Raw genomic sequence first — 25,622 nt, 5'->3', positions numbered from 1 at the left:
CCTATTAGTACAGCTGATTAACCATGTGGATGGATGATGACAGCCTTCTGAGCCTATACTAGTAGGCACAGAAGGCCCGTACTGGCCCAAATCTATCAGCAGATAACCACTGATAACGCCAATTCAATCAAGTGAAAACATTCGATGTGGGTGAAACGTCCTGGAGTGTTAAAGGGGTTAATTACAAGACTTACAATATATATATTACTATTATTTTATTATAATCAATGTCAATGAGGTTACCATATATGGTTCTTTGATTGATAGCATGTTCTTTATCAGACCTTAAATTTTAGAAAGAAATAAATGTGTATAGATTTTTGCACACTTTAGTTTACGTATACACACATATCTTTCCCAATACTTATTTTATGTTGACCTATTGTCATATTATGCAAACAGACAATCTAAATGTTCCCATAATTATTTGAATACACGTTATTTGTAAAATAAAATAAAAATAAACAAGTGAACATTTCACTCATATTAATGGCAAATCCAGAAAACCGATATTTTTATTGGCCAACTTTTCTTGCAGACATCTATTGCAGATTCAGCCACTACAAGGATTCTGGATTCAGCCACTAGAGAGAGTAGTTTAACCACAAAAAGCAAACATTCTTCCAAAAGCAGCCAAGTCTGTCTAGTCTATCTGTCTGTCTGTCTGTCTGTCTGTCTGTCTGTCTGTCTGTCTGTCTATCTATCTATCTATCTGTCTATCTGTTTGTCTGTCTGTCTGACTACCTACCTACCTGTCTGTCTGTCTGTCTGTCTGTCTGTCTATCTATCTATCTGTCTGTCTGTCTGTCTGTCTGTCTGTCTGTCTGTCTGTCTGTCTGTCTGTCTATCTATTTATCTATCTATCTGTTTGTCTGTCTGTCTGTCTGTCTGTCTGTCTATCTATCTATTTATCTATCTATCTGTTTGTCTGTCTGTCTGTCTGTCTGTCTGTCTGTCTGTCTGTCTGTCTGTCTGTCTGACTACCTACCTACCTACCTGTCTGCCTGTCTGTCTGTCTGTCTGTCTGTCTGTCCGTCCGTCCGTCCGTCCGTCTGTCTGTCTGTCTATCTATCTATCTGTTTGTCTGTCTGTCTGTCTGTCTGTCTGTCTGTCTGTCTGACTACCTACCTACCTGTCTGTCTGTCTGTCTGTCTGTCTGTCTGTCTGTCTGTCTGTCTGTCTGTCTGTCTGTCTGTCTGTCTGTCTGTCTGTCTGTCTGACTACCTACCTACCTGTCTGTCTGTCTGTCTGTCTGTCTGTCTGTCTGTCTATCTATCTATCTACCCATCTATCTATCTCAACAACAGTGCTGAGTAAAATGTTAAAATTTCATGCTTCATGTTCATGTCTTAAGTTTCTTCAAATGCTTCAACTTCTTTCGGTTTACGTCATATTCCTGCTAACACACTTGGAGATATTATCATCTGAGGCACATAGCTCTCTGTGGGGAGGAAAAACTAGTCAGTTCGCTTGCACAAATTTGAAGAAGAAGAGCATTAGAGAAGAAAATGGTAAGAAAATAATCATTCACATTTATAATTAAACACCTTATAAGTGCCATATGCTTTATGTTTTAAATCTTCTAATGATTTTTCTTTGATTTGTTCATTAAGCCTCTTTATTGTGATCGTCCATTTGAGTATTAGTAGACTTTCTGCTTAATACATTGATACTGCTCCTTCAACAGACATTTAACTTAGCAAGTACATGCCAACTTACACTAACCCCAATCTAACAATCTACTTATAATCTAATGAGAATTAGTTGGCATGTAGTTGCAATGTAACTTAAATTCAACAAACGGACCATCAAAATAAAGTGTGTCTGACTTTTTTTTTTAATGCTGGGTGGTTTCAATCTAAATTAGTTAAATACGGACAAACCTGGTCTCAATCATTAGGCTAAAACTGATTAAAACTGGGTTTGTCAGGTTTTGTATTTCTAAATTCACAGGTATTTTCTCTCGATAATGTAGTTATTATGTGATTTTTATCTCTGCTGTGAGTTTACTTTTGAAGTTAAAAATTCAACAAGGAAGTTTGAGTGAGTTTATAGACATTTTAATAGTTTAAAACTGTATATTGTATAAGAGATAATAGAATTAATAAAATAACAGTACTGGAAGTTTTCTAACAGGTTTTGTACAGTAATTTACATTACTAAACAGACAATAAATCACTTTAAACTATTAAAAATATCAATAAAAGTCAATTTTTCTAATCTTTTTAACACCAGAAGTTGCTGGAGGAAAGATCAAGATCCCATAATGCAATTCCAAAACATAAATAAATAAATAAAAAACATCTGAATCACAAAATATGGAAATGTTTTGCAGTGAACCCAGCATTTTTAGTTTATGCAATTCCTTTTTGTAGTATTTTTAGTATTTTTTCAATAATAATCATATATTTTGGAAAAGTAAAACAGTAAAATACTAATAAACAGCTTGAAAATTATTGAAAAAAAGCAAATAGATTTCTCGTGTGTTCCAAACTATAGGCATCACAATCCTGTGATAAATGCGGCTTGATGAAATACTACAATGGGCCATTACCGTATGTATCAGCTGAGTATTGCATTTCAAATGTAGTCATTTTTACTGATATAAGTCTAATATACTTCATAAATGTATCAATTCTTATGATTTATTTTTTTTTGAAGGTATAAATGTAAGTGTAACCAGGCGGAGCAATCAGGCTTCCCAGCTCTTACGGTAAGAATTTCAATAAAAAGTCTAAATGAGAACTGAGAGGAAAAAATTTTCTTGAGAGTTTTTCAGTGCTTATCAAGTCAACCTAGCTGAAACTGATTCTTGCATTTCCTCATATTCCACATATTTTCTCCTAGATGAACAATGAGCTGGTTCCATCGTACAGTAACAACAGCCATGCTCTGATGAGGCAGCCAGGAAATGGCACAATGACTCGATATCATGAGAACGTGGAGCAAGGCATTCAGACATATCAGCGTGTGGTCAAGAGGAACGGCCGAGTTGTAGAAACTGAATATGTGATTTATGAAAATAATTGAAAGTTACTCGATGAGGTTTGGGTCCCTAAATAAGGTCATTAATGTTAATGTATTTACTAAAATGAACAAACAATGAACAATACATTTATTACAGGATTTTTAAAATCGGTATTAAATGAAAATAAAGTTACTTGTTGTTAGTTCTAGATTGTGACCTTGTGAGTGCATTAACTAATGTTAAAAGGTACAACAAAGTAAATGCTAAAAATTAGCATTATTACACTGTAAAACCAAAAACATTAGGGTAACGCAAACTGTTTGAGGAAACCAATAGCAACAAACCATTTAAGTTCAAAAACTGATCCTAATGAGTACTGTGAACTTAATCCATTTGAGTAAATGAAGCATATATATATATATATATATATATATATATATATATATATATATATATATATATATATATATATATATATATACGTATATATATATATGTATATAAATATATATATACAAATATTATGATGATGATCAGGATAATAGTAAGAAAATTAATCAATGTTAAGCATTCGCCCAATCATCAACGACCGGCTGGTTTCGAGATGGGCCGACCCAATTAGAAGTTATGCAGACGTAATCAAAATCTGGCAAGGATGTCAAACACACAGTAAGTGCAACAAATTGATAGAGATGGACCATAAAAAGGGAAAGGCAGTCAAGTCAGACAATGCCAAATACATCAAATTAACAGTGCTAGGGGGCAGTGCAGTTGCGCAGTGGGTAGCGCTGTCGCCTCGAAACAATAATGTCGCTGGTTCCCTCAGCTGGGTCAGTTGGTGTTTCTGTGTGGAGTTTGCATGTTCGCGTGGGTTTCCTTCTGGTTTCCTTCACAAGTCCAAACACATGCTATAGGTGAATTGGGTAGGCCGATTGGGAATTGGGTAACCCAGTAATGGGTTGCAGCTTTGAGGGCATCCGCTGTGTAAAACATATGCTGGATAAGTTGGTGTTTCTAAGATTAATAAAGGGACTAAGCCGAAAAAAAAATGAATGACATGATTGCATAAATGGGTTGTTTTTGTTTTAGTCACATACATTAAATGTTTAAATATATCTTAAATATGTTACTGCTTATATAATTTTACCATCTGTACACCAATATAAGTAGTGAATGTGCGTGTCCGTCGTTGGGGCTGTGTCGGTGTGGTAATGTGGGCTAGTGTGGCTACAGTGCCAGGGCTGATTTTTAGTCTCAGTCCACCCCTGCCTGAGAACCTCTACTTAAATAAAGACTTTGTTTTCTCTGCATTTGAGTTCACCTCTTCTTTGCCCGTGACATACAGAAGTTGGGACTAGCTCAACTTTTCAAGCGTGACGGAAGCGTCAGCCAACCAGATCGCTGTATGCAAATACAACAGCTAGGCAGTGGCCTATTGCTGACTGAATTTCATTGGCTGATGCTTCTATGACGATCGCTTCAGCCCCAACTCCATTATATTATTTGCATTTTTATGCATGAGTAATAAACACAACTGGAGTTTGACTGATTACAAGCATTTATTATTCTTCAAGAGTTCACACTTAGCTGATGATTGATTATAAGCAAGTTTGGCATGCTGTCCCGGGAGAGAGCCCTGAGCTCGAAGGTTCTTGAGCCCTGGGCTCCCTCCCGTTTGGAGGTAGAGAGGGGAGCCTCGAGCTCAGGTAGATCTCGACAACTCCCCTTTTATAATAGCTAAAGATTAAGATTGAAGGCTATTAAAAGATATGCTGCATTATTAGATTACCTGTATTGAAATTTAGATTTAAAGATTAACTTGTTGTACATGTTTTTGGAATGTGGGAGGAAACCGGAGAACCTGGGGAAAACCTACGCAAGCACGGGAAGAACATGCAAACTACACACAGAAACAACCACCGGCCTGTTAAGGAACTAGAACCGGTGACGTTCTTGCTGTGAGGCGACAGTGCTAGTCACTGAGCCACCGTGCTGCCCTATGGAGGGAAAGGAGAAGTAGGGGTGGAAGGGGGGATTCTTCAAATCGAAGATGACTGTAGTGAGAAAACCCTGGCTCTTTATAGTGGTTAGGAATGGCCTGATTGGTGGATCAAGCATGCTAATGCAGAACCAGCCGTGTTCAATCATAATCACGTGCTCCTCTCGAAATTAGTTTATGAATAAACTTTACATAGTCATTTTCCCATAGTCAAATGAATCAGAAGTTCTAACACAGTTGGAGAAAAGAGCTCAGTTACACATTGCCCAATAAGCTCAATACAATGACGATACTTGATTAAGCAGAAGAGAAACTATATAGTACAGAATGGATAATATAGATAAGACAGGCAGGCATGTTCACATGTTCAACATGTCCTACTTATTTTGTTTACTGCATGCGTTTTTGTAACACTTTACTCGAAGGTGTGTTCATGAAACCTTTATAATGATGACATTACACAGATCACGGATGTGACTTAGATTTTATGCATGCTTGTGACAATTGTTAGTCTCATTTGCTCAGTTATATCCTTTTAAATGCAAAGATGACATTGTTTGTTATGACAACTTGACATAGGCAAATACATCTCGACCTGGTTTTGTCTTTGTCATGACAACTTGGCATTACCAAGACAATAAAACTTGTCATAAATCTGTCATAAACATGATCTTCATACAGCCATGGCATGTATTATGCTACGTTGGCACAATTATTATGATAGACCCACAATTGCACACATTTGCTAGTCAAAAACCTGCCTGACTTGACCACGAAGTGACATGAATGATCCTCGCTAACATTTAACACAAAAGAAGATGTTTTGCAGAATGTTGGAAACCTGTAACCTTTGGCTTCATGAAAGAAGATATTTTATGCTCAACAGAACGCACAGACACAGAAACTTTAAACTGACTCACAAGTCGTGAGTAAATGAGCCTTTACAATGATGTTCCATTAGGTTAATGATTGTTAATGTTTTTACCTACTACATGAATTAAGAATGAATTATATTTGTATAAAATCTATTAATAATAATGCAAATCTCAGTATTTCATTCCAACTAAATTTAGGCCTTTTAACATTAGTTAATGCACTTTGAGATAGGAAGAACTAACAATAAATGACTTTATTTTAATTAAATAATCTTATCAAATCTTGGACAAAATCCTGTAATAAATGTATTATTCATTGTTTGTTCATATTATTAAATACATCAACATTAATCAGTGGAACATTATTGTTAAGTGTGACCAAAACCTCATTAGGGAGCTTTTAATTACTTTCATAAATCACATATTCAGCTTCTACAACTTGATTGTTCCTTCTGACTACACGCTGATGTGAGCGAATGCCTTGCTCGATGTTTTGGTAATGTCGAGTGTATGTCCCATCTCTTGATTCCGTCATCAGAGCACGGCTGTTGTTTATGTACGATGCAACCTGAGAAAATATGGGGAATAAGAGGATAAGCAAGATTCGGTTATATGCTCGTGCTCATGTTGATTGGCTTTTGTTACTGCGTTTAGTAACCAGCTCTAGAAACTCAAGAAAACTCTTCCCTCTCAGTTCAGTTGCGCTTCACTGATCCTAAAGAAGGTTTTTTGTTGTTGTTCAGATCTTTTATTAACATTTTGGTCAATAACACAAATTTTTTTTAAATATTTGAAAAACAGAGACAAATTATCTTTGCTCCAACAGAGCCCCCGCCGCACCGCATCATTTCTATACAATATATTATGCACACTTTAATCTGTTTTACATCATGCCCTGATATACAGTTGAAGTCAAAATTATTAGCCCCCATTTGAATTTTTTTTTTAAATATATTTCCCAAATGATGTTACATAGAGCAAAGAAATTTTCACAGTATGACTGATAATATTTCTTCTTCTGGAGAAAGTCTTTTTGTTTTATTTTGGCTAGAATAAAAGCAATTAAAATTTTTAAACACCATTTTAAGGACAATATTATTAGCCCCTTTAAGCTATATTTTTTTCTCAATAGTCTACAGAACAAACCATCATTATACAATAACTTGCCTAATTACCCTAACCTGCCTAGTTAACCTAATTAACCTAGTTAAGCCTTTAGTGTAGTGTAGGCGATGGACCACTTTAAACTGAATAATTGTATGTCGCAAACCAATTGAAATTGAGTGAATCTTATTTATAATGTCTTGCCAAATGTCCTCTTAGAGAACCAACTCAAGTTTACTTTCCCATTGTTTCGACTTTGTTACTAAAGTTAGATTGTAAAGAAGGAATAATTAATTTTTTTTATTATTGGCACACTTACCAGAGCAAGTAATGCTGAGTTTGCCCCCTGGTTACACTTACATCTATACCTTCAGAAGAAAATGATACAATGTAAGGATTGATACATTTATGAAGTATATTAGACGTATCAGTAATATCTACATCAGTAAAAATCTACATTTGAAATACATTACTCAACTGATCCGGTAATGAGCCATTGTAGTTTTTTATCAAGTTGCATTGATCACATTGTGATGCCTATAGTTGGTAAGAAGAAATCACATGAGAAATCTATTAGCCTTTTATCGGATATTTTCAAGAAGTTTAGTATTTCATTTAGCATTTTTACACGTTTTTCACTGGTTTAGTTTCCCAAATATATTATTGTTATTATTATTATTATTATTATTATTATTATTATTATTATTATTATTATTATTATTATTATTAATACAAAAATTAGATGCCTTACACTAAAAATGCTGGGTTCACAATTAAAAGCAATCTGTTAGATTTTCAAATTTGTGATTTTTTTTTTTTTTTTTTTTTTTTTTGCATTTTCATTTATTTATGCTTTTGAATTCCATTATGGGATCTTGATCTTTCCTTCAGCAAACTTTTGATGTTGAAAAGTTTTGAAAAGTGAAATAGTTTGAAGTGATTTATTGACTGGTTTAGTAATGTAAATTACAATACAAAACAGGTTAATAAACGTCCACTCCTTTTTCTTTTATTTTACAAACTTAATTCTCTCAATGTCTTATACAATGTACTGATTTAAACTATTAAAATATAAATAACTGCCAGTTAAATTTCCAAGATTCATTTTCAACTTTAAAAGTCCACACAGCAGAAATAAAAGTGCCATAATAACTTTAAACTTACGAGAGAAATCTGGAAAATCTAGAAGTAGGAAACCTGTGAAGATTACAGTGTTGCACAGCTGGGGTGCCGGAAAACAAAAACTTAAAATAACGGCCTTTAAAATACAGAAATTTACCTAAATTTATATTTTACAGTAAATTTCTTTAATTTAACATTTATTTTTTTCTGGCACCCCAGCAGTCAGAAATAAACCGTAAAATTACAGGGTTTTTTTTTATAGTGCCGTTATTGAGACCAGGTTTGTCCATATTTGACCAATTTAGATTGAAACAACCCAGCATTTTTAATGTCTTAATGATCCCATCAAATAAAAATCATTAGAAGATTTAAAACTATTTAAACATAAAGCATATGACACTTATAAGGTGTTTAATTATAAATGTGAATTATTATTTTCTTACCATTTTCTTTTTCTAATGCTCTTCTTCAAAGTTGTACAGGGGAGCTGACTAGAGTTTCCTCCCCACAGAGAGCTATATGTATATATATATACACACCTCAGATGATGATATCTGCAATATGACGCAAAACGAAAGAAGTGAAAGTATTTGAAGAATCTTGAGACAGGTAGACAGATAAAAAGATAAGAAAATATGAAAAAAAATACACTCCCACCTGTTTTTAATTTTCCAGCGAACATGTCAAGAAGTCTAAATTTATAAATTTGTTATTCTTTAATAGTAAGATGTCCTTTAAAGTGGAGGTTGGAATAAAGAGATAATATATTTCTCAAAATGGAACAGTTGAAAATAACGTCAAATGAAGTGTTTAATTGTTAAAGGGGTGGTCCACTATCATATCATATTTTGAACTTTACTTGATGATAATGTAAATGTGTGAACATAAACAACATCCCTGCATAGGGAGACAATGGGTACTACAGAGTTAGCTTAGCTAAGCCTACAGCGAACAAAATTTGGGGACCACAAAAAAAGACATTCGGCCTAGTGAAATCATAAACCCTTCTGGTTACGCGCATAAACCCCGTGCAGTGAAGGGGAAGAGGCGCTGTAATGTTACAGCAGACAAAGCTAAAATGCCGTCCAAATGCTGCTATTTCCACAGAGCTCATTCTGTTTCTGTATTTGGACTTTCAAAGGACACGACACAAAGACAGAAGTGCTTACAATTTAATACAATTTTAATTATGTTCCAGAGAATTACAAAAGAATTTACTGGAAAAGTCTGAATTATTCGCCCCCCTGTTTATTTTTTTCCCCAATTTCTGTTTAACGGAGAGATTTTTTAACACATTTCTCATCATAATAGTTTTAATAACTCTTTTCTAATAACTGATTTATTTTGTCTTTGCTATGAGGACGGTAAATAATATTTGACTAGATATTGTTTTGATATTTTTAGATTTTTATATTTATATAGGCTGAGTCTGAGAGTTGTGTTTATTTGACAGTTCATTTAACATTTCTTGTTTGTAAAGGCTAAATACAAAAAAAAATTAACATAAGTTCTTTTGTACTGTTTTTATTATTTTTAAAAAAAGTTGTAAGAGCCTGGAGGTATTATACACTTTGCAAATTGAGCTTGCTGACATTTGTGGGTACAGACATCTATTGTGTGCATTCTTGGCAGTTTTTTTCTGTCTTTTTAATATTGTCCATATCGATATTGGAATTACATTTTATTGACCGAAATTAAGAAGTATATTGTACCTTAGGGCGATGCAGTGGCGCAGTGGGTAGCACGTTCACCTCACAGCAAGAAGGTCGCTGGGTCACTGGTTCAATCCTCGGCTCAGTTGGCGTTTCTGTGTGGATATTGCATGTTTTCCCTGCGTTCGTGTGGGTTTCCTCCGGGTACTCCGGTTTTATTCTGACTGTACATATAAATATACAAATATTTAGAGAAATACAATTGTCATTTTCTACCATTAAACCCTCTAATGTTCCTATTGTTATGTGAAGACACATTAGCAGGTGTTTAAAAATAAAATTAAATAAAAAAAAACAAGTGAACATTCACACATAATAATGGCAAATTTGTTTGCAAATGTGTTAAACTTCACATTCACAAAGAAAGATGCTTTGTTACATTGCTGTGGCTACTGTACATCTTTGTGTTTTTCAGCCAGTTTGACGATATTTCTCAGAAGTCAACTGGGCCTAAAACACATTTACAGTATAGGAAGCCTCATTGCATACTTCTGTAAAACAGGTTTGTAAAGCTAATTTTGTTCGTGTTAGTTGTGATAGTCAAGATAAGGAAATAACAATACAAGCACATCAATGTCAATCACACTCATGTGAAAGTTGTTTTGCTTTTTCTCTTCATCTCACTAGCATTTAAGCCTTAAAATTAAACTGAAACAGTTTATAGAATTGTGTGTTTTTTTTATATTTCATGTTTGATCCTGTGATGTTCTGCATAAAGTAAATATGTCAAATATAATCATGATCCTTTTCTTAAATGTGCTTCATAGTTTTGAAGTGCTTTAATTTTGCTGGGTATAATCACAGTTATTGTGCATGCAGTGAAACCATCCAGTGTCAGGGAAATGATTATTGAAAGTTTTCATAACACATTAAACTGCATTTATGACGATGTAATACAAAGGTGCAGCATTTGTAATTGTATATTCAACATCATTTATACTTGTGTACTGAGGATAAAAATAATTAAATTTTATTACTTTTGTGTCTTTAATTTTTATTAGAAAAATGTTTAGACTAACAACAGATTAATCAATCTTTCTCTTTTGTATGATATCACATATTGACCAGACACACTTTCTCTTTTTACAGTGCTGCATGATTTTAGAAAGAACTGCTGACAAGAGGTGAATAGCAGAATAAGAATAAATATAGTGTGGGGGCCCTTCTTCCAGACTGCTGTTAAATACAAAGTCTAGACATGTCTCAAGGAGCATGATGCTTATAGAAGTTCATTCATTCATTCATTTTCTTGTTGGCTTAGTCCCTTTATTAATCTGGGGTCGCCACAGTGGAATGAACCGCCAACTTATCCAGCAAGTTTTTACGCAGTGGATGCCTTTCCAGCCACAACCCATCTCTGGGAAACATCCAAAAACAATTGGTGAATTGGGTAGGCTAAATTGTCCGTAGTGTATGAGTGTGTGTGTGAATGTGTGTGTGTATGTTTCCCAGAGATGGGTTGCGACTGGAAGGGCATCCGCTGCGTAAAAACTTGCTGGATAAGTTGGCTGTTTATTCCGCTGTGGCGACCCCGGATTAATAAAGGGACTAAGCCGACAAGAAAATGAATGAATAAATGAATGCATTTTAGATTTTCTAATAGTTGTATTTCAACCAAATATTGTCATATGCTAACAAAGTAAACATCAACAGAAAGCTTATATTTTCAGCATTCAGACAAAGCGTTTTTGCTAATTTTTCAATATACATATTTTTATATTATTCAATTTAAAATGCATCAATAAGGATATCTAGAGAAAAAGACTTAATATTTGTTGTCAGTTCTTTGGATTTGTCATTAAGCCTAAGGGTGAAGAAACTCATTGAACACATTCTAAAGTGTTAAAGGGGATTATTACAGGACTTTTGCAATTATTATTTTTTTTAAAACATTGTAATCAATGTAGGGCGGCACGGTATCTCAGTGCTCCTCACTGTCCACGCACAGCAAAAAGGTTGCTAGTTTTAGTCCCGGCTGGGCCAGTTGACACTTCTGTGTGGAGTTTGCATGTTCTCCCTGTGTTGGCTTGGGTTTCCTCTAAAGGGTCTCTCTCTAAAAGTGAGGGGGACGTATTGCCGAATTACCCTAACCTGCCTAGTTAATCTAATTAACCTAATTAAGCCTTTAAATGTCGCTTTAAGCTGTATAGAAGTGTCCTTAAAAATATCTAGTCAAATATTATTTACTGTCATCATGGCAAAGATAAAATAAATCAGTTATTAGAAATGAGTTATTAAAATATTATGTCTAGAAATGTGTTGAAAAAAATCTTCTCTTCGTTAAACAGAAATTGGGGAATAAATTAAACAGGGAGGCTAATAATTCAGGGGGGGCTAATATTTCTGACTTCAACTGTACATGTCCATTAGTAGAACTGTGAATAACTGACGCAAGTGACGTAGCTGCCACATGTCTTAAGCAACTTGTTGTGAAAGAACCTCTTCTCCCATAAAAATAGACAGGCGACTGTACATTCTTTTGATTTTCAACCAGTTTGACAACATTTCCCAGATGACAAGTGGGCCTAAAATAAATTTCCAGTATGCAGGAAGCCTCAATGTATATTTCTGTGAAACAGGTGTCATTGTAATGAAAAAATAAGTTCGATTTAAAGACTCCTTAAAGGCATTTCATTAGTTCAAAAATCAAATATATATTTTACGTTGAATTTGTTTATTGAAAGACAGATGAACTGATAGATTGTAACTGCTAACACACACAGACAGTTGAAGACAAAACTGTTATTATTATTATTATTTATACAGAAAAACAACAACTATTATCTACGAAACAACCCACTTTCATTCATTCATTCATTTTCTTTTCAGCTTAGTCCCTTTGTTAATCAGGGCAGAATGAACCACCAATTTATCCAGCATATGTTTTACGCAGCGCATACCCTTCCAGCTGCAACCCATCACCGGGAAACAAATATGTCAATTTTTGATTAGTAATGAGAATGGCTGAGAATATTTGGACAACTTTGATGATGATTTTGTCAATATTTAGATTTTTCAGATTCCAGATTTTCAGATAGACGTATTTTGGCCAAATATTGTTATATCCTAATAACGTAAACATCAATGGAAAGTGTGTTTGCTTTTCAAATGCTTCAGTCAAGATATCTAGAAAAAGAGACTTCAAATTTGTTAACAATTTTTTGGATTTGTCATTAATCCTCAGGGTGTTGTTAAAGAGGTTTATTACAAGACTTTTTTGTTATTATTATTATTATTATTATTATTATTATTATTATTATTATTATTATTATTATTATTATTATTATTATTATTATTATATTTTATTGTGGCAACACTATGGCTCAGTGGTTAGCACTGTTGCCTCACAGCAAGAAGGTCGCTGGTTCGAGTCCCGGCTGGGTCAGTTGGCATTGGTGTGGAGTTTGCATGTCCTCCCCGTGTGGGTGCGGGTTTCCTACGCGTGCTCCGGTTTCCCCCACGGTCCAAAGACATGTGCTATAGGTGAATTGAATTAGCTAAATAGTATATAATAATAGTAATACTAATAGTCCATAGTATATGTGTGTGCATGTGAGAGTGTATGGAAGCTTCCCAGTACTAGGTTGCAGCTGGATGGACATAAGCTGTGTAAAACATATGCTGGAAGTTTTGCCGGTTCATTCTGCTGTGGCGACCCCTGATGAATAAAGGGACTAAGCCGAAGGAAAATGAATGAATTTTATTTTATTGTAATCATTGTCAATGAGGTTACCATATATGATTCTTTGCTTGATAAAGGATTAACAGGTCCATGTTTTTAGACCTTAAACACTGTAAAAAATGTATTTGTTTAGATATTTACACACTTTAGTTCATGTGTATGTAACCCGCACGATTTAGAAACCAAGTATTACAATATTATACCATCAACTTTGGACCAAGTTATCAGAAGTTCACGTTTGCTCTGGAGCCAACTTTGCAGCAAGACAAGGGAAATGATCTCACAAGACAGGGTTTTTTTGTACCAAAATAAATGTGATATACAGTTGAAGTCAGAATTATTCGCCCCGCACTGAATTTCTTTTTCCTTTTTAAATATCTCCTAAATGATGTTTAACAAAGCAAGGAAATTTTCACAGTATGTCTGATAATATTTTTTTATTCTAGAGGAAGTCTTATTTGTTTTATTTTGGCTGGAATAAAAGCAATTTTTATTTTTTTATGAACCATTTTAAGGTCAATATTATTAGCCCCTTTAAGCTATATATATTTTTTCGATAGTCTACAGAACAAGCCATCGCTATACAATAACTTGCCTAATTACCCTAACCTGCATAGTTAATCTAATTAACCTAATTAAGCCTTTAAATGTCGCTTTAAGCTGTGTAGAAGTGTCCTTAAAAATATCTAGTCTAATATTATTTACTGTCATCATGGCAAAGATAAAATAATTCAGCTATTAGAAATGAGTTATTAAAACTATTATGTCTAGAAATGTGTTAAAAAAAAAAAATCTTCTCTTCGTTAAACAGAAATTGGGGAATAAATTAAACAGGGAGGCTAATAATTCAGGGGGGGCTAATATTTCTGACTTCAACTGTACATGTCCATTAGTAGAACTGTGAATAACTGACGCAAGTGACGTAGCTGCCACATGTCTTAAGCAACTTGTTGTGAAAGAACCTCTTCTCCCATAAAAATAGACAGGCGACTGTACATTCTTTTGATTTTCAACCAGTTTGACAACATTTCCCAGATGACAAGTGGGCCTAAAATACATTTCCAGTATGCAGGAAGCCTCAATGTATATTTCTGTGAAACAGGTGTCATTGTAATGAAAAAAATAAGTTCGATTTAAAGACTCCTTAAAGGATTGAATGAATTGATAGATTGTAACTGCTAACACACACAGAAAGTTGAAGACAAAACTGTTATTATTTATACAGAAAAACAACAACTATTATCTACGAAACAACCCACTTTCATTCATTCATTCATTCATTTTCTTTTCAGCTTAGTCCCTTTGTAAATCAGGGCAGAATGAACCACCAATTTATCCAGCATATGTTTTACGCAGCGCATACCCTTCCAGCTGCAACCCATCACCGGGAAACAAATATGTCAATTTTTGATTAGTAATGAGAATGGCTGAGAATATTTGGACAACTTTGATGATGATTTTCTCAATATTTAGATTTTTCAGATTCCAGATTTTCAGATAGACGTATTTTGTTATATCCTAACAAATATTGTTATATCCTAACAACGTAAACATCAATGGAAAGTGTGTTTGCTTTTCAAATGCTTCAGTCAAGATATCTAGAAAAAGAGACTTCAAATTTGTTTACAATTTTTTGGATTTGTCATTAATCCTCAGGGTGTTGTTAAAGAGGTTTATTACAAGACTTTATTGTTATTATTATTATTATTATTATTATTATTATTATATTTTATTGTGGCAACACTATGGCTCAGTGGTTAGCACTGTTGCCTCACAGCAAGAAAGTCACTGGTTCGAGTCCTGGCTGGGCCAGTTGGCATTGGTGTGGAGTTTGCATGTCCCCCCCGTGTGGGTGCGGGTTTCCTACGCGTGCTCCGGTTTCCCCCACGGTCCAAAGACATGTGCTATAGGTGAATTGAATTAGCTAAATAGTATATAATAATAGTAATACTAATAGTCCATAGTATATGTGTGTGCATGTGAGAGTGTATGGAAGCTTCCCAGTACTAGGTTGCAGCTGGATGGACATAAGCTGTGTAAAACATATGCTGGAAGTTTTGCCGGTTCATTCTGCTGTGGCGACCCCTGATAAATAAAGGGACTAAGCCGAAGGAAAATGAATGAATTTTATTTTATTGTAATCATTGTCAATGAGGTTACCATATATGATTCTTTGCTTGATAAAGGATTAACAGGTCCATGTTTTCAGACCTTAAACACTGTAAAAAATGTATTTGTTTAGATATTTACACACTTTAGTTCATGTGTATGTAACCCGCACGATTTAGAAACCAAGTACATTACAATATTACACCATCAACTTTGGACCAAGTTATCAGAAGTTCACGTTTGCTCTGGAGCCAACTTTGCAGCAAGACAAGGGAAATGATCTCACAAGACAGGGTTTTTTTGTACCAAAATAAATGTGATATACAGTTGAAGTCAGAATTATTCGCCCCGCACTGAATTTCTTTTTCCTTTTTAAATATCTCCTAAATTATGTTTAACAAAGCAAGGACATTTTCACAGTATGTCTGATAATATTTTTTCTTCTGGAGAAAGTCTTATTTGTTTTATTTTGGCTAGAATAAAAGCAATTTTTATTTTTTTATGAACCATTTTAAGGTCAATATTATTAGCCCCTTTAAGCTATATATATTTTTTTTCGATAGTCTACAGAACAAACCATCGCTATATAATAACTTGCCTAATTACCCTAACCTGCATAGTTAATCTAATTAACCTAATTAAGCCTTTAAATGTCACTTTAAGCTGTATAGAAGTGTCTTGAAAAATATCTAGTCAAATATTATTTACTGTCATCATGGCACAGATAAAATAGTTCAGATATTAGAAATGAGTTATTAAAACTATTATGTCTAGAAATGTGTTGAAAAAAAATCTTCTCTTCGTTAAAAATAAACAGGGGGCGAAAAATTCTGACTTCAACTGCATATTGTAAATATTAGTAAGAAATGAAAATATAATAAATAAAATAACAAACAAACAAATTATACTCAAATTCAGACTTTGAAATATATGTTTCGCCAAGTAAGAAGTGATAAAATAAAATTAATGAAGGAGATTTTACACTATATCAAATCTTTCCCAATATTTTGAAAATATTTAGAGAAAACAGAATATTTTTTGATGACCTATTGTCACATTCTGCAAACAGACAATCTGAATGTTCCTATTATTATTTAAAGACACATTATAAGTAGTTTGTAAAATAAAATAAAAAAAAACAAGTAAATATTTGACACATAAATGGCAAATCTAGAAAATCATTATTTATATTGACCAACTTTCTTGCAGACATTTGTTGCAGCTAGGCATGGAATCATTTTCAAGGTAAACTGCGGTTTGGAAAAGTCAAGGTTTTAAAACCATCAAACTTTTCTGTAATTCAGTTTCTAAGGTATCTGTAATATTTTTTTATTTACTTTTTTTGTTTTTGTTTTTTAGGTATTTATTTTATTTAACCTATATTTTAGGTTTTTTTCAGTATCTTCAGCAGAAAAAATATCCAAAGATGGAGTTTTAAATTGTAAAGAAATCCGTGTTCTTGAAACTAATGAAGACAGCAGAAGTCAATGATTCGTTTGAATTATTTAGCCTGGTTAATACATGGTTAATGTCCAAAAATATTATACATTTTTCAAAAAATAAAATATATTGTGTTCAAAGGGAAAAAGTTTTTTTTTTTTTTTGTTGTTGTTGTTTTTTTTTACCCAGACATTTAAAAGAATATATTTTAGAGCAGTAATTACAATACCGTGATATTTATACCCAAGGTTATCATACCGTCAGAATCTTATACTGGCTCATGCCTACAGTTGCAGCACTTGGGTGTAATACAAATTCAGCCACTAGAGAGAGTAGTTTAATTACAAAAGCTAAATATATAAAACATTCTTCCAAACGCAGCCAAGTTGGTTTAACTGTAAAATCTAATGTGATAAACACATTGTGAAAAGTGTTATGAAAATGTTATTAATGTTATGAAAATGTGTTACAAAGTCACCTTCCAGATGTGCTATCTATCTATCTATCTATCTATCTATCTATCTATCTATCTATCTATCTATCTATCTATCTATCTAACTGTTAAAAAAATGATAGTGACATTAAAACACAAGTGTAGCTACTACATTCCGTTAGCAACGTCCTAAAACATGCAACCAATGCGCTAGTCTAGAACAGGGGTGTCCAAACTTAGTCCTGGAGGGCCTATGTCCTGCAGATTTTAGCCTTAAAACACCTGCAAGAATGTTTCTAGAAAGCCTAGTAAGAGCTTGATTAGCTAGCCCAGGTGTGCCAATAATATCCACAGGTGTGTCTGATTGGGTTTGGAATTATAAACTTGCAGAACATTGAACATACTAACGTGCTAAACTAAAAAGCACATTCGCAACGAAAGAGGCTCAGTTAGATTATTTCGAAAGCACATTCTTCCACTTCCACTGTTTTTACAAACAATAAATAAATAGGCTACTGTACATTCTTTTGTTTCTCAACCAGTTTGACATTTCCCAGTAGTCGAATTGGCCTAAAACATGTTTCCATTAAGCCTCATTGCACACTTCTGTAAAACAGGTTTGTAAAACTAATTCTGTTTGTGTTTTGTTAGTCAAGAAGCTGTTTTCAAAAATGCTTTCAAAGGAAATATCAATATGAGCATACCTACGTCTATCATGTTGACATGAACGTTTTTTCTTTTATTTCCCTTAATTTGACTAGTATTTACGTCTTAAAAATTAAAATGAAAGTTTCATATTTTTTATGTTTGATCATGTGACGTTCAACATAAAATCATTTTATGTCAAAATAATTAAATATACGCGTTAAATTAAATTAGAAAATTAATTACTATTGTTTGCAGTCTTATGTGGTGATCGAAACATCTCCTGAAATAATGTGCGGTTCGTCTTTGCAGCCGCCAGAGGGAGTGAGTGAACGCTTAAAAGCAGCTGAACTTGTTTCAGTTCATGTTGCATTACTGTGATTGTATCAATGTATTATTTGTGAATAGGTGATAATCATTTCATCCGTTATAGCGATAGATAACCGTAACCACATTCAACAGCAGAATTGCAGTTGTCTTCAATGAAAGAAAAAAATGCATCCTCTGACCCCAACACCTGTGTGTGTGTTTACCACAAATTACATTATTGTACACAAAAGGGTTGGACACACTTAAATTAAGGTTTCTCACGATCATACAACATATTCTTGATTTAAAAACATATTACTCGATTTGTGTGTGTGTGTGTGTGTGTGTGTGTGTGTGTGTGTGTGTGTGTAATTTCTTTAAAAATGCTATGGTCAATATTATTAGACAGTAACAAATTATTATTATTATTATATTATTATTTTTAATAATAATAATAATAATATTTCATCCAATGTCTTATCTAGTGAAGTATATATTGTCATCATGGCAAATACAAATCAATTAGACATTACATTTGTTATTTACATTACTTATGTTAAAATATTGAAATATTTGGGGAAAAAACATTTCAATGGAGATTGCATTTTATTATTATTAGTTATTATTAGTTATTTGTTTATTTTATTTAATAATCTACGTTATCAAACATATTAAATCTCCCCCTCATACACCCTCACACTCTCCTCATAACTTATACTCCCCATAAACACTTCACTATTTAATATTTGCACAACTAAAATTGTACATATTTCATTTGTAAGTATGTTCATATCTATCTACATACCTCTGATTATTAATAGTAACCTGTACATATATTCATCTATTGTGAATCTCTGTTCATAGCTATACAACCTGTATTTAATTCATTTATATATTATATAAATTCATAGTACATCCATCTGTAAATATAACCATAGTTATTCAATAATTGCACTTTATAATGTATATATAGTTACATATATCTTGCAATATCCTGCACTTTCTGGACTCCTGGTTAGACCTAAACTGCATTTTGTTGCCTTGTGTGTGATGACAAGAAAGTTAAATCTAATCTAAGTCTAATTTATTTTGCTTTTGGCCATGTGAAATAACATGAGGGCATTTATTTATTTATTTACTTATTTATTTATTTATTTATTTATTTATTTATTTATTTATTTATTTATTTATTCATTCATTTATTTAGTTAGTTATTCTTGTTTTGCTTTTCATTTGGTCCAGTGAGATCACCTGAGGGCGTGGCTTCTTGTGTCAGTGAGAATGTGAATCATCAGCTGCTCGCAGAGGAGAACGAGAGATCCATTACCTCACAGCAGAGGAAAAAGAGATGAGCTCATACTCACCTGACTCATATTCCCAGCTCACACAAGCATTTACACTCAACGTAAAGCACCCTGAGTGTGAGTCTGAGCGAGTGAGTGTGTGTGTGCGAGGAGGGGGAGGGTCAGTCATGAAGATCAAAAGCAGGAAATCTGGAGTGATGCTCATTGACAATGCGGACATCTTTTGAAATATAACCTATACACCTAGGAACTACAAAATAATAAAGCAATGAATATATTTATATAGATATTAGCACTATAATATAAACATTACAGAAACATCCATGTAATGTAACAGATAAAAATAGCAAAAAATCTAATCTAATTTTTTCTAATCACAATAATACTTTGATGCACTCTCAGAAAAAAGGTACACGGTGGTACAAATAATGTTCCTTAAAGAACAGTTTTGTACCTTTACAAAAGTTGTACCTTATATGGTATAGAAAAGTCGTCTTATGATAATGTTCTGGTACATTTAAAATGAAGGTACACAATTGTTCTCATAAAAAAGGTACATGAGTGTTGGACAACTTCATTATTATCGATAAAAAGAATTGTTGTTGGAAATGCAAAGTGATTTTATGAATAATTTCCATAATAAAACATGAATCATTTTAAAGCATGTTTAAAAAAACTCAAACACTAACTATAAAGTTCTATAATACAAAACAACTGGTAAAACAAAAACTACTGTAAACTAAACATTTTCGCCATTTTTAATAAACATTTGCCCGGCGTTTTCTGATAAATTTTCATTCTTAATATCCACTATCAATTTGCTTTCCACTATGCACGTGAGCTGGTAAAAGTCCTGAATATGCAAAGTGTTCATGCAGACATTTTAGTATTTTAAAACTAATCAAACATTGTTTTAAACGTCGTTTAAAAATGTATGCGTTTTATATTTGCTGAAAATAAATTAAAGCATTTTGAATAAGGCAAGAATAGTTCTAGAGGGAACACATTTGACACTGTTAAAATGCAATGTCTCGTCAATGTAAAGATATGGATCAGATTTGTACCTTTGATGAAGGCATAATATTGTATCTGCAGGTTTTAAAAACTAAAGGGATTTGATTTCACATGGTACAAATAAAGTCTTACAATACAATACAAATTAATAAAGCAGTGAATATATTTATATAGATATTAGCACTATGATATAAACATTACAGAAACATCCATGTAATGTAACAGATGAAAATAGCAAAAAATCTAATAAAATTTTTTCTAATCACAATAATACTTTGATGCACTCTCGGAAAAAAAGGTACACGGTGGTAAAAATAATGTTCCTTAAAGAACAGTTTTGTACCTTTACAAAAGTTGTACCTTATATGGTATAGAAAAGTCGTCTTATGATAATGTTCTGGTACATTTAAAATGAAGGTACACAATTGTTCTCATAAAAAAAGGTACATGAGTGTTGGACAACTTCATTATTATCGATGAAAAGTATTTAATTGTTGGAAATGCAAAGTGATTTTATGAATAATTTCCATAATAAAACATGAATCATTTTAAAGCATTTAAAAAAACTCAAACATTAACTATAAAGTTCTATAATACAAAACAACTGGTAAAACAAAAACTACTGTAAACTAAACATTTTCGCCATTTTTAATAAACATTTGCCCGGCGTTTTCTGATAAATTTTCATTCTTAATATCCACTATCAATTTGCTTTCCACTATGCACGTGAGCTGGTAAAAGTCCTGAATATGCAAAGTGTTCATGCAGACATTTTAGTATTTTAAAACTAATCAAACATTGTGCATATCTCATTACAATACTATTGCATAACTCTATTTCTTTTTTAATATTAAGTAGATTAACTTTTCATTGATTACAAAAGTATTGTAAAAATTGGAGAAAAAAAGATCGTTTGATTTGTTAAAATGTTTTTATCCTTTATTGTTAATGGAAAAGGTGCATTTACACAAAAATAAATATTTAAAAATGTTGTTTAAAAATGTATGCGTTTTATATTTGCTGAAAATAAATTGAAGCATTTTGAATAAGGCAAGAATAGTTCTTGAGGGAACACATTTGACACTGTTAAAATGCAATGTCTCGTCAATGTAAAGATATGGATCAGATTTGTACCTTTGATGAAGGCATAATATTGTATCTGCAGGTTTTAAAAACTAAAGGGATTTGATTTCACATGGTACAAATAAAGTCTTTAAAAAGGTACAAACTGCATTGGTAAGAAATCGTTTCTTTGTTCTGTTCCATAAAAAGGTACTGCCCCAGTGACAAGGGTTTGTACCTTCCTTTGTACAACATTGTACCATTTGTTTTTTAAGAGTGTGCATATAAATTCTGAGTTCGTATATTTTAATAGAAATTGCAAATATACAAAACACCAATCACATAATACTACAATATTTAAGCTATACTCAAGCTTAATGTTGAATAGAACTGAATAAAATAGCATGGAATATACATCATCATCATTATTATTATTCAAAATATAAAATCACATTACTAAAACAAAACATTTATTAAACAATTACATTTATTTTTGTTGATTTTTTAAAAATCTATCAAATATCTAAATTAATGTATACATCATTAGTAGTCAGTGTGGGGGTAACACATTACAAGTAACGCGAGTTACATAATAATACTACTTTTCTAAGTAATGGGTAAAGTAACAAATCACTTAAATTTAGTAATATTTGAGGTACATCTTAAGTGTAACATATTTTAGATGAATTAATATGCTTTTAAAAAAATATTTGCTGAATAAAAATTAGCGTAATTAAGTTGAATCTATAAGGCTTGGTTCACAACAGCAAGGCCCAAGACCTCAGGATTATCAAAACACAAATGTTTATTGAAACCACTCATATGGAAGAACATGGGGCAAACACAAACATCAACTTGGCGAACACCAGAAAACGAATTACTAAACACAGGGACTTAAATACACTGGGGATGATGACGATAATTACATACAGGAGATGAACAAATGGCGGGAACTGGAACAAAGCAGCACATGGGGAAGGTCACATGATGAAAACAAAACACACACGGAAAACTGGAATCACACTCAGTGAGAGAATGCATGAACAGACAGAAACCAAGCTGGCAGAGCCTAACATTTCTGTGATGGACGTGAAAAAAAGGGGATTGTTTCGATGGACAGTGATTTTACAGAACTAATAAGACAAAAATACAAAACATTTCTTTAAATTTTGTATAATCAGTAACTGGGTAATTCTTCAACTACAGGCACATTTATGTCCTTTAATCATATATCCAATATATATATATATATATATATATATATATATATATATATATATATATATATATATATATATATATATATATATATATATATATATATATATATATATATATATATATATATATATATAGTTTTGTTCAAATTCCTCTTTCTTTGTCAAACTAACAATAAAACCTACTTTAAAAACTTTACCTTTCTATTGTATAGTTTTCATATTATTCAACCTCCTTTTAGGGGTCAATCCAAAATCCGAGTTATAAACTTCAACAATGAAAATAAAATTTTAAAATATTATCTGGTATCTATTAATGTATCTTAATTAAGCACTAGTGAAATTATTTAAATATTTTATAATTATTAATGTGAGACTGTTATCAATATAACTTTTTTTAGAAAATATAGCTGTCGCACAGTATCAGTGTCATTTCCACCACAACACTGTCATGTTGCTTTAGAAAGTTTGTGTGAAAGACTATTTCGGTGGTTTCCATGAAAATGAATAGTGCCATCTGAGAACATCTTCAAGATGGAGGGAATTTAATTTTTTTATCAACAACACTTGAAGCAAAATCAAGATAAATATTGCTTGATAAGCAAAAAAAATTATCTACATCATTTCCAAACAAGTTGTACATTCAAAAATGTTTTTATAAAACCAAACAAAATTAAGGTGAATAAGAGTGTTTTGTATACATGAAAGGTTAGTAGCAATACAAAGCTAATCGCTGAAGCTATTTTTTATTTTTTCACAATAAACTGTTGAAATGTCATTTCATGCACTGTCATTTCCATCACCACACACATTTAAAAAGTTCTCATCACATATTAAAAGTGTATTCCCAATGTATAACTTCATGCTCTATTTAATATACAAATTCAGTTTATTTATTTTCTAATAGGCTCTGAACCAAAATAATATTCAATTTTAGAGTGTGACAGGTGTTCAATTCAGCATACAACTAGTTTATTATTATTATTAATATTATTATTATTATACATATTAATATTATTATTTTGTTGTTGTTGTTGTTGTTGTTGTTGTTGTTGTTGTTGTTGTTGTTGTTGTTGTTATAATTACACAATTATTATTATTATTATTATTATTATTATTATTATTATTCACATACATATTATTATTATTATTATTATTATTATTTTACATATTAATATTATTATTTTGTTGTTGTTGTTATAATTATACAGATTATTATTATTATTATTATTGATATTATTATACATATTATTATTATTGCTATTATTGTTATTATTATTATAATTAATATTATGGAAATTATTATTATTGTTGTTGTTGTTGTTGTTGTTGCTGTTGTTGTGTTTACTACAATAACAATAAATTAAAATAATAATAAAAACAAATGCATAATAGTAATAATTATTATTAACTTTTAGTGTTAAATATAACACAACATAATGAAACACAACTATTAACATAGTAATAATTATTATTATTTTTATTATTAATAATAATAATAATAATAATAATACTTTACTAATCTATAAAGAACCAAACAAATGAACAAAATTTAACATAAAAAAATATATAAAAAATTATTTATTTATGTTGTTGTTGTTGTTATTGTTCCTATATCATTAATTAGTGTTATAGTATTCTGTTAAGCATTAAGTATTAAGGTATTAAAGTGGACTGACTCATCTCATTGTTATGTGACACCACATTACAGCATGGCATGTGCTCTGACAAATGCTCTGCCGGATGATGTCATATGAGGTCATTATATTACAGAATGTGGGTGTAGCAGGAGTTTATGATTATATGCAAACAGATAATCGGCTCTGTGAGAATAGAGAAAATATTCAGTGCGGGCTTCAAAAAGACCAGATACTGTTTCTAAGATTACAAGAAAAGTGAAAAACAAAAAGAGGGTCTTTATGAACAAAAGACCCACGACAAGCAGAGAAACTAGATCTGTTATCCATAGCTGATATTGATTTGATTTTCCCAGTGGACACCATTAATGGAGGCGGATGACCTTTTGGACAAACTAAACTGACTGACTGGGAATTGAATGTGGACGGAAGAATCATCCCAAACTTCATGTGCTCAAGTGTTTGACTGGACCAAGTGTGGACAAAATCTGGAAATTATTCTCTTTGTGTTACAGTGATATAATAGTAATAAAGTAAAAAAAATGTATAAGATAGACTGAATTAAAACTATCTCATTACAATTTTTACATATTAAAAGTAATATTACATAATAAAGTTAATATTTATTCAGTCTATTATTTTAAAGTTATAATAATATGTATAATAATAATGATGATGATGATGATGAAAATATTAATAATGATTATAATAATAATAATAATAATAATAATAATGATAATAATATTAATAATAATAATAATAATAATAAAAATGATGATGATGATGATGATGATGATGATGATGATGATGAAAATCTATCAGTACAAAGCATATTGATCTTCTGTTTAATACGTACACTGGCTTGTGTGAGAAACCTTAAAATTTTACATTGGTCAAAACAAATATTGCTTAGTTTAATGTATTTTTAGTAAAACATTTATATTTACTATGTTTTGAACTTAAATCATATTACTTCAAAAATAAAACAGT

General features: G+C 31.9%; 1 protein-coding gene and 1 long non-coding RNA gene across 2 annotated transcripts in view; both read right to left on the bottom strand.

The window, feature by feature from the left end:
• The window catches only part of rab11al (RAB11a, member RAS oncogene family, like), a 77,920-nt gene that overhangs the window by 2,672 nt on the left and 49,626 nt on the right, over nt 1–25,622 (bottom strand). Inside the window, exon 5 of the mRNA XM_073924696.1 lies at nt 9,781–9,944. Coding sequence (XP_073780797.1) covers nt 9,781–9,944 — 164 coding nt within the window. The remainder of the gene's footprint in view (nt 1–9,780; nt 9,945–25,622) is intronic.
• Nucleotides 5,636–8,587, bottom strand: LOC100535095 (uncharacterized). The gene is made up of 4 exons (NR_138558.1): nt 8,512–8,587; nt 7,425–7,483; nt 7,266–7,314; nt 5,636–6,410 (listed from the first exon to the last, which is right to left on the bottom strand). It is a non-coding gene; the product is annotated as an uncharacterized lncRNA (long non-coding RNA).

The sequence above is a fragment of the Danio rerio genome, chromosome 16 (assembly GCF_049306965.1).
Source record: "Danio rerio strain Tuebingen ecotype United States chromosome 16, GRCz12tu, whole genome shotgun sequence".
NCBI lineage: Eukaryota > Metazoa > Chordata > Actinopteri > Cypriniformes > Danionidae > Danio > Danio rerio.
This window is presented reverse-complemented; position numbering and strand designations above follow the sequence as displayed.